Source organism: Cynara cardunculus (genome assembly GCF_001531365.2).
Source record: "Cynara cardunculus var. scolymus isolate 2C chromosome LG 4, CcrdV1, whole genome shotgun sequence".
NCBI lineage: Eukaryota > Viridiplantae > Streptophyta > Magnoliopsida > Asterales > Asteraceae > Cynara > Cynara cardunculus.
Window position 1 is genome coordinate 9,927,865 of NC_037531.1, and position 10,852 is coordinate 9,938,716.

A 10,852-nucleotide genomic window follows, 5' to 3' on the forward strand; every position below is an offset into this window, starting at 1 on the left:
TTCATCTTTATAGTTTATAATTCATCATTTTTTTAGTCTTTATAATTTAAAGTTTATTATTATTTTTTATTTTTATAGTTTATAATTCATTTCTATTTTAGTTTTTTATACTTAAAAGTAGTAATTTGGACTCAGGGACGAAAATAAAAATAAATTATAAAGTATAGGGATAAAAATCCAAAAATTTAAAACCACAGGGACTGAATTCAAAAATTTTAACAAACTACAAGGACGAAAAACATAATTTACAAAAATTATTAAAAAGTAAACTTTTGACTAGGTCTTTGACAAGCACATGTTAACGCGTCATAGTTTCCCCAGCTGATGGGAACTTTATTTATTTATTTATTTCTAAGTAATATTTATTTATTGTTTTAAGTTGGTGAAATTAAAGAAAATTCCACATGGAGAAAAAGAATTTACAAAAATAGGTCTGAGTCGACACATGTGACAACTCGAATCATTATTCACTAATAAAAACATAAATGAGTTTTTGATTGCAACAATATCCGTACCATCGTATAAAGCATCGTTTATCAAATGTTTGTTTGGGTAAGCATTTATTAAATTATATTATCTTATCGGATGTATATGACAAAAATCAAGAATCTAATTCGATAAGAGCAAAAGTAAAGAGCCAAGGACCAAGATCTTTTTAGATTAATATATGAGAACGTAAATTCACTATGTTTATAACCATTGAAATTTTTTAGAAGATTGGTTTTTGGAAAGCTCGCATTTTAGTTTGATGCATACATTTTTCCTTCAGATCTTTGAACTGGGTTTTCAAAAAAAAATTATTTGACGACTTTATTTTCTGATAATACAATTCATTTTTTTAAACAAGTTGTCTGTTTTTGACTACTGGCGTAGACCTCAGCTTGGAGTAACTGCCCGAAAAAGCCAGTGAGGTTCCATTGTACTTTATATAATGTAAATTAAAACCTTGTTATGACTTTTTATATTTGATTAGAATATATTTTCAACAGATTTTTTAATAGAACTTTTCAACTTATAATAAGATTTTAATATTGATTTATATATTTTTAGCTGTTATTATCGTAGAAATAACCTTTTTTACATAATTAACATCATGGAATAACAGTATTTTAAGATTCAAGTATTATTTATTATTTTCTTACACCAATAAATAATATATAATTTAGAGAAAACTTCAAATTTGGTCCTTGTGGTTTGTCAAAATAATAAACATTTTTCGTTCCTATAGTTTTGAAATTACAAGGTGATTATCATGGTTTGCAAATCAGATTTTATCTCTCATTCTAACGGTGGTTTAAAAATTCGCTAAATGTGCATTTTTGCCATAATTTTTTTATTAACCTGGATATTCAACCCGCTATACGAGTGGACTAATCTCAGAATGACCACCTGCTTTATAGATAAATAAATCATTGCATTTGAACCTCTGTTACCACAAAAGGATTTTCAACTCGATTTTTACATTAAAAGGAGTACGGACATCGATCCTCTTTATGTTTTTGATTTTTCTTACTTTGAAAATATTGAATTCACCGTGTACTACAATCCCAAAAAGTTATTCAATCATTGTCTTCGTTGACTCCTACTTTTCCACTTCCCGTTAATGGCGCCCTACTTGCTGTTCCTTCTTCAAACCCTCTTCTCTCTCTCTAAAATCCCCAATCTTTCTCTCTCCAAACCACCATGGTGAATCAAATTTTACAATCCGTTTTGGCCGCCATAGCCAGCTTCGCGGTCATCACTCTCATCTTCTCCTTCGTCTACTTGATCTGTCGGACCACCAGAAAACACCGGCCGGACATCGAATCCCGAAACCGAACCAGAGCCGTCCGTACAGTTCCCGATATGGCTACTTCAACGTCCTTCGTCAGCGTCGCCGAGAGCCAGCTTTTTGACCCGACGTTGACCCAGATCGACATGTCGGACCTGGTAAAAGGGACTCGAAATTTTTCGCCGGATCTGATCGTCGGCGACGGCAGCTTCGGCTTGGTTTACAAAGCCAACCTCCCAACCGGCGTCACCGTCGCCGTTAAAAAGCTCGGCGCCGACGCCTTCCAAGGCTACCGGGAGTTTCTAGCTGAGATGGAGACGCTTGGAAAGATCCGACACGAAAATATCGTCCAGTTTTTCGGGTATTGCGCAACGGGTACGGATCGGATCCTTATTTATGAGTTTATAGAAAAAGGGAGCCTCGACCAATGGCTTTTCGACACGTCACCTGAGAATGACACGTCATCATTATCTTGGAAGACTAGAGTCAAAATTATCAGAGGAGTAGCAAAAGGGCTACAATTCATGCACAATTTGGAAACACCAATAATTCATAGAGATATTAAGGCTAGCAATGTGTTACTTGATTCGAACTTCGAGGCACATGTTGCCGATTTCGGATTGGCTCGAAGGGTTGACGGTGCACATTCACATGTTTCGACTCAGGTGGCTGGGACCATGGGGTATATGCCACCGGAGTATTTTTACGGAGCACCTTCTGCTACTGTTATGGGAGATGTGTACAGTTTTGGGACACTTATGTTTGAGGTTGCGACTTGTAAACGTCCGAATTTGCCGATAAAAGAGGACGAGAAGGAGATGCGGCTCGTTGAATGGGCTACGAGAATGGTGTCTCAAAATCGAGAAATGGAAATGGTTGATGTTGGCATACCGAGAGAAGAACTGAAAGATGCAGAGGTTGTGGAGTTCTTCAAGATCGCTACGTTTTGTACCACTGAGTCTCATAAATTACGCCCGAATATGAACGAAGTCGTCGAATTGTTGGATCGGCTTCAAGACGAAGCTACAAATCAGTGAATTCTAATAATCTTTTATTTGGGTTTTTTAGATTTTGAAGAATTCTTAGTAGTATTTTTTGCTTTTTCTTTGAGATTTTATCGGTTTATTCATGAAAATGATGTATGTATCATATATTGTAAAGAATAAGGGGTCATTTACCTAAATGTTTATCTGGTAAACGCTTACCATTAGGCATCAACACTGTAATTTATTCTACCGAATAAGATTGTAGTACATCAAAATGGTATCGTATGCAACAATTTACGCGGTAAGCACTTATCCAGGTAAGATTCGTCACTCTCACTTACCGAGTAAGACTCTTTATCTTTATTATTACTCTTATTGGGTAAGATTTTTTACTATTGTCATGTTCATCCGGTAAGATAAATTATCCAGTAAGCACTTATTGGATAAACGTTTAGTAAACGGAACCTAAAATTCCAAACAAAATGAACAACTCATATTATATAATAATATATGCAAATTGTTTTAGAATACATTAAAATTTCTCTTACTTTTTATCTAGTCTTATAAATAATATCTTTTTGAAGTTTTAAAATTATCCAATTTCTATCTATTTTGATTTGTATTCTACTGATTTTGTAACATTTTTTTATTACCCTGAATATCCAACTCGCTATAGGATCCGACTAATCCATGGACTACCACCCCCACGGAGTCACCACCATTTGAACCTCCATGGCCAATTGGCCACAAAGGATTTTATTCCTCTTTGGATTCGAACCCGAGACCTTCAGGCACTTTTAACATCTGGAGTCTAACCTCAAACCAATCGAGCACCACCCTTATGGTTGATATTGCGACGTTTGATTACATTAATGTCAAATATAATGTCTACTTCAACATAACCCTTTTGTCAATAAGTACCTTCGTTATCAGATATTAAGACCAATAAATTGCCGACTTAAATGCATATAAAATAAGAAATTTTGATTATTTATTACATGGATTTAGAAAAAAGATTTGTCATACTAAATAAAAACTAACTTAAAACTTAACCAAATTGTGAAAAGAAAATATCAATCTTCATCCCATAAACATATAACTTTGGATTTAATACATAATTTAATAATAACTTATACATGAATACCTTTTAAAATAAATAATAAATTTGAAAATAACTTTAGATTTAATACATAATTAAATAATAACTTGTGAAAATTCATCGTAACATAAGTCTAAACTTATCTATTATATGTTTACAAGTATTTAAACCGTCTTGAATGACTAAATTTATTGTGGGTGCACAACAACATGTATGCAATAATTTACCATTTAAAATAGGGGTCAAATAAAACTTTAATTTTTCCATACATAAATTAATATACTGACATTATCAGATGAAATTCTAATTATTTTAGAAGATAAATTATAAAATACAAGGCATTTTTTAATAATTGAAAATTGGCTTGCACCTAGCACTCAAATGTGGCACACCAACAGTTCAAACGTGATTACACATGTGAATAATTTCCACGATTGCAGCTCAATCCAATGTGTTGTTATGCATAAATAAGAAACCGGCAATCTGTGTGGTGCGCTCCATACATCAACGTCAAAGAAATGTTGTTAGGCGGAAAAGAAAACATTTGTTGCATTTTATTTCGACACATTTTCCACAATTCAAATGCATCACGTCTAAGAGTTTGACGACTTACCTTTGACGACTTACTTGCTTGTATCGTGGTTATAGTGTTTTTGGATCAACTTCTTAATGTGAGGGTTGGCGAAATGTCCGAACGAAAATCCGACTTGAATGACACATGGTGTTGTCATTTGTCGGTTCAACTTGGCATCAAATGTCCATATTTGACCTTGATTGTCAAAATATCAGTTAGCTTGAATCGCTCCTCGGCCTCAACCCCAAGCACATTTTTTCGATGTGCCGCTTTAAAGTTGAATTTTCTTCCCCCGTAAGGAGAATTTTGCACATTTTGCATTGTACCTTTCTTTTCCCGTTCGAGAGGATCACCATGTTGCATGCATTCCAAATATTGGACTTTCAAATACCTTATTGATTTGAGCTTGGGCTCCAAAGGTTAAAAGTGCTTGGAGGTCCAAGGTTCGAATCCAATGAGGAATAAAAATCCCCCTATGGCCACGGAGATTCAAATGTTGTGACTCCAGGCTACCCGCGAAGTGGGTGGTTGCTCTGGGATTAGTCGGCTCAAATAGCGGGTACGATATCCATGTTAATCAAAAAAATCTCGGACTTTCGTCCGTGCTCGAAGGGAACTTGGCAACTTGTTCGTTTGATGCATCATGTTGTTCATTGCCATTTTGAAAGACAGAGATAAAGAAATGAGTTGAGAAGTGGAAGTGAGAAAGGAATACGAGCCGAATCACAAGATATAGCGAGAATTGTGAACATTTTTTTTGTTTTTGTGTTTTGTAAGTTGGTATCTTACCCCTACACCATAACACTTATATATAGCTTTTAGGAGGCCAAAATGACAAAAAAAGGGTCATATGTGGTCAACAATGTCAAATTTTCTAATTTTCGGGCCTGGCCAGTCCCATGATCGGTCTTGGTCCGGGCTGGGCCGTCCCCTCGAAACTTCCAAAAATAGCAACCGCTCCCGGGCTGGGCCGGTTTGGTCATGTCTATGCTCATGCAATATTGTAGGATACAAAATTTTTCTAGATGTAAGAAAAAAAGCACGTGAAATCCATCCAAAGAACGATGGCTAAGTTTTGAATTGTTTGTTTGAAATTTTACCCCTCAGTTCATATTACTTGTTAATTAAAGTAACTGTTTAAATAAATCTTGATTGTACACATGCTTGATGCACAAGTGAACCAATTATGCCTTGAGCAACTCATGAAAGAACAATAAACCTCAAGCAAAAGTCTACAGCTATAACTAGTTCAACAGATACCAATGTTCTGGTTTAGGAATGAATATTCAATGCTATTGAGCTAAAAGAAACTTGATCAACAGTAATTAACACTTCTAAAACCCAAGAAATCAGCCATCATGAAATATCAAACACAAAGAGGGATATGGGAGACCAAATGCAATTTAACTTTCATTGATATTGCACACGCTACTAACAACAAAGAACTACAGAGCAAATGCTCGAAACCAAATAAATTAGTAGGAAGAATGCAATCTATGATTAGGTTGCAGGTATCCTAGTGATAGAAGAACAAGTTCATGTGATTATGTACATATCATATGGATCTCTTAGGTGGCGTTTGTTTTTTAAGAGGTGCTGAAGTCTGAAGTCTGAATTCACTTCTGATTTTTAAGAGGTTGTGCTGAAATCTGAAATCTGAATCAGTCAGACTGTTTGTTTTTTGCGTCTGAAATATGAAGTTTGAATATGAGAGATCGAGAGTTGATATGGATCGATAGTTGACAAAGTTGAGAGATGAGAGATCGAGACAGAAGAGTTGATCTAGAGAAATCGAGCGCAAAGAGATCAGAGTAGGTAGGCAACGATTTGAAATAAGAGGTAATAAGAGGTTTCGCAACCACTTAAATTTTCAGACCTAATAAGAGCTTTTAAGCTCTTAATTGGAAAAAAAAAAAAAAAAACACACTGAATCCTCTTATGTCTGACCGATTCAGACTTAAGAGGACATTAAGAGTTTTTTTATTAAAAACAAACAGCCCCTTAATTTTTATAATACTATATTTTGGCTCCTCGGACTAGAACAGTCATGCTCCGCTCCTGCTTACATCAATCAATGCATATACGCAATTCTATTTGTTGTCATAACAATTTGGAGTCAAATATGTAATCGTATTGTACCATTCGTCTTTATTTAAACAATATCTTATCTTATGCAATATCCCCTCCCATCACCACCCCTCTTATATTAGGATCAACAATTTCTTTTAGCCTTCTTTTTTCTTTGATAGAATCTTGAGTTCCTCTTGCTAAACCCTATTACTCCTCATCAATACTTCTATCCACAAGCTCTTTTCTACACACCCCAAATTCTCACACATCACACATTCAATGAAACTAAGGGGCTGTTTACCAACACTTACCTGGTAAACGTTTACCGATAAAATTTAACACTATCATTTACTTACCTAGTGAGATTTTAGTCCAGCAAAACGATACGGTATGCAAAAATTTACCCGGTAAATGCTTACCGTGGTAAGAGTCGTTGCCCTCACTTACCGGGTAAGACTCTTGGTCCTTGTCTCACTCTTACCAAGTAAGATTTTTGGTCCTTATCATAATGGTTAGAAAGTTATGTCACAAAAATGTCTACAAAGGTTCCGGTCTCTCGAATGTTAACTTTTATAGACAATACCCATAAAATCACCACTATTGTTGATTTTAGGCTTGTCGATTTAACTAAGTTAATTTTAATGAATCAAAGTTAGTATGAATATTTTTACTCAAATCTCTTTGTAGTGCAAATCTCGACCAATGTGTGAACCCTAGCAAAAATCATAAAAAACACGTATCTCTACATGGTTATCAAATATTTTCTCAAATCTTTGTGTATCACTCAAATCGTATTTTGAAGCCATCCACCTATAGATCTAGGATATAGTATTAACACTTTCAAGGACCGGCCTGTCCATGCTGAGTTGAAGTTTCAATTCAAGTGACCAAGCCTAAGAAGTAGCAATATTGGCAACCAGAGTGTTCCCTACTAGTTTTAGGTTTGGCTCACACCCACAGCCAAAGAGGTGTTTAGCTCATTATAAAAATAAAGAACATGGTAGAAATAGAGATATAATTAAGAAGTACTTGACTTAAATCATAACTTGAAACTATCACTGCAGTGGCAAGATAGTGGACAAAAGTTTAAAGACATAAAGTTAAATACTACAAGAAAGATATATGCTAAAAAAATATTCTTCCTCTTGATCCAAATTAGTTTTGAGGGTATTGAATGCTCCCATAACCCTTGTATAAATGTAAATGCTCCTTCAAGGCCTCAATTTATAGGAGAGCTAAAAGAGAATAACACTTCCTTTTACCCATGAGATAGAAGCATCAAGTAATCTCCAAGTCAAAATGTCGTCCCTGTACCTTTTTACCCACAAGGTAAAAATTCAAATAGTCTTCAAGTGAAAATGTCTTTATCTGTTAAATATCATTAATGCTTAGCCTTTTCTTTCAATTTTTGAAGTCTCTATGCAACTCAAACAAGATGTTGATCCTTCTTATTCTCCTCGGTGATTTGATGTTGTTAACCTTCGATACTTAATGAATTCTTTTGTTAAGTTCTAACTTAATAGCACATTCAGCCACTGAGGCTGTTCAGTGACTGCTTATGGTTTTTCTTATAAATACAACTTATGTTTACTATCTCTAAATGTTCTATCAGTGATTGTAGTAGTTTACTTAGTTATTTTTATAACAAACTCAGGATCCCAAATACAAAGCCTCACATACCAAAGACTTTTTTTTTATTAACCTTGATATCCAACCCGCTATACGAGCCGACCAATCTCAGGGCTACCACCTGCTTTGCAGATAGCCTGGAGTCATCGCATTTGAACTTCCGTGGTCACAAAGGGATTTTTATTCCTTCTTGGATTTGAACCTGAGACCTCCTGGTACTTTTGACCTTTGGAGCCAAGCTCAAACCAATCAGACACCACCCTTGTGGTTCTAAAGACAATTTTTATGCTATATCAAAGACGTAGCTGAAGATAAAGACAAAGAGACCTAAAGCTGTTTCGGTGAGTCATCCTATCTGAAGATGTGAGAACCGATTAAGCAAGAACTCGGCAAGAGCTAAAGAAAACATCAGCATCTTCTGTCTAGTTGAATATGAATCTTGTGTATCAAGCCTTAGTTTTATCCACTCTTGCAAAAGTCAAAACACATGCACTATGTGACAAAAGGTACAGTACAACAATTGCTTTATTGTCCCATTTCATGCATGATCACTCCTTTGGTGCACTGTTCATATGCGGCTAAGTTCTGCCCAACTCAAGGACAAGTTGTACCAGCAAGCCTATCCTCAAGTGACACGTGGATTGTACCAACCCCTTGCATTAAATTCACATGGTATAAATAGCTAGGAAGCTCTCCTTTCTCAGTGTTGTCCAAGACGTCATCTTCTCCATTGTTTTTATTATCTCTTAGTGTTTATGTGCAAGAGTGTCTGTGTGATTCTTACACTTTGTTTTCTATAGATTCTTAGCGCTCTCTCTAAACAAAGCTATATTGTTTTAGACTAGGTTTTACACCTTATATTCTTCCACTAACAATTTGTAAATTCATGTATTGATTCTTCTCATAATCAATAAAAGAATTTGGAAAGTTAAAACCCTAACAGCTTTGTTGCACCTCTCGGGACCAACACATGAAATAAAATCCCCTCCAGATCAGTCATGAAACTCCCATAGTGATGACGTTGTCGTCACAATCCAATAATAACGGTTTTGCAGAATATAATTGAATCCTTGGCATTTCATCACAATTTAAAAACATTTACACCAAAATAAAAGATGGAGGCAAAATGGGTACATAAAATGATGCAAAATAAAAAGAAAGAAACGACTGATAACTCTTAGATATGAGAGTTATCATTAAGGTATCCTTAATTCACGAAGCTAGCAAATAAGTAATCATAAAAAAAAGTACACCATTAATCTACAAAAGTAGTGTCTTCCAATACAAATATCCATTTGTTGAAGTGAAAAGTTCAGATAGATCAAAATACATACATATATATATATATATATATAGACTTAATCAAATGAAAATATTGTAATTGTGAGATCCAATGTGAATCACTCATTTTTAAAGTATTAATTTTATTTATTTATTAAAGGGTAGATTAGTAATTTTGTATTTTGTATTAAAACTTCTCAAATCTAGGAACTGATTATATCATAATTGGGTGACCATATATTCTAAAAACTTCCCTAATTATCATTATTGAAATTCAAACCAAGACTTTGCTCCATATTCATCGGCCAAAGGTTTCTTGCACCATATAATTTAAGTGTTTATCCATCATCTTCATACCTATATAACTCATGTGTTTATCCATAGTCTTTATACCTACCTGAAATACCTTATTCACACTCATATCCTAAGTCTATATGGATCCATTTACCCCTTGGTAAGTCTTTATTTTCTTTTTACTGTTTGTCAGAGAAGTGTTTGAAGTATATCCAAACGCCTGTGAAGGGATCTGTGTGTATCTTCTTTTAACAGTGTTACAATGTGCATCTTATATGTATCTTTTGTGTATCTTCCTTTAACATTGTGTATAATCTTTTAACATGGTCGATCTTTTGTATGTACCTGTTTTTAACAGTGTTGGTCTTTTGTATGTATCACATTGTATATGTTTTGTATGTATCCTCTTTTAACAATGTCGTTCTTTTGTATGTATCACAGTGTGTATGTATCTTTTTTTAATAGTGTTGATTTTTTGTATGTATCATAATGTGTTCTTGTATCTACACAGTGTGTATGTATCATTTTTTAACAATGTCAAACCGGAATAAGGTTTGTTGAAGAGAAGGTAGATGAGAGATATTTGTAAAATACCTATAATGCTCTTGATTCAAATTAATTAGTCAAAGTTTCCAAAGTTATGATGTTTCTATATCGACCGTTGATTAAATGTGATGTATGGTTAGATTAGACCTTAGAGATCTCACAAAATACCCTGTTCTCCCTTGAATGGCTCTCTATTAGAGATGGCCATTTGTAACCGGCCCGGCCTGTAACCGACGGAGGCCCGGAACCGAGCCCGGCTCATAACCGTAACCGACCGGGACCGGCCATAACCGGTTAAGGACCGGCGGTTACGAACCGGTTAGTGTTTTTTGTGATTTTTTGGACCGGAACCGGTTACGCAACCGGTTATGGGCCCGGCCCGGCCCGGCCCGGTCAACACAAAAGTCAACGTTACCGTTAGAAAGTCAAACTAGCCGTTAGAAAGTCAAACTAGCCGTTAGTTACCGTTAGTTACCGTTATGACCGTTTTTTTCATCTTTTTAGCTACCAAAACATGTATAAATAGAGATGAAAGTTCCTTAGTTAGTTACCAACACTTCTCATCTTCAAAAACGCAAAAAACGCTCTCAATTCTCGGTTTT

At 35.0% G+C, this 10,852-nt stretch overlaps 1 protein-coding gene across 1 annotated transcript; it reads left to right on the forward strand.

The window, feature by feature from the left end:
• Positions 1-1,683: 1,683 nt before the first annotated feature.
• Positions 1,684-3,028, forward strand: LOC112510841 (leucine-rich repeat receptor protein kinase EMS1). The gene has a single exon (XM_025116191.1). The coding sequence runs from the start codon at positions 1,684-1,686 to the stop codon at positions 2,806-2,808; it is 1,125 nt and encodes a 374-aa protein (XP_024971959.1). The 3' UTR covers positions 2,809-3,028.
• Positions 3,029-10,852: the final 7,824 nt, after the last annotated feature.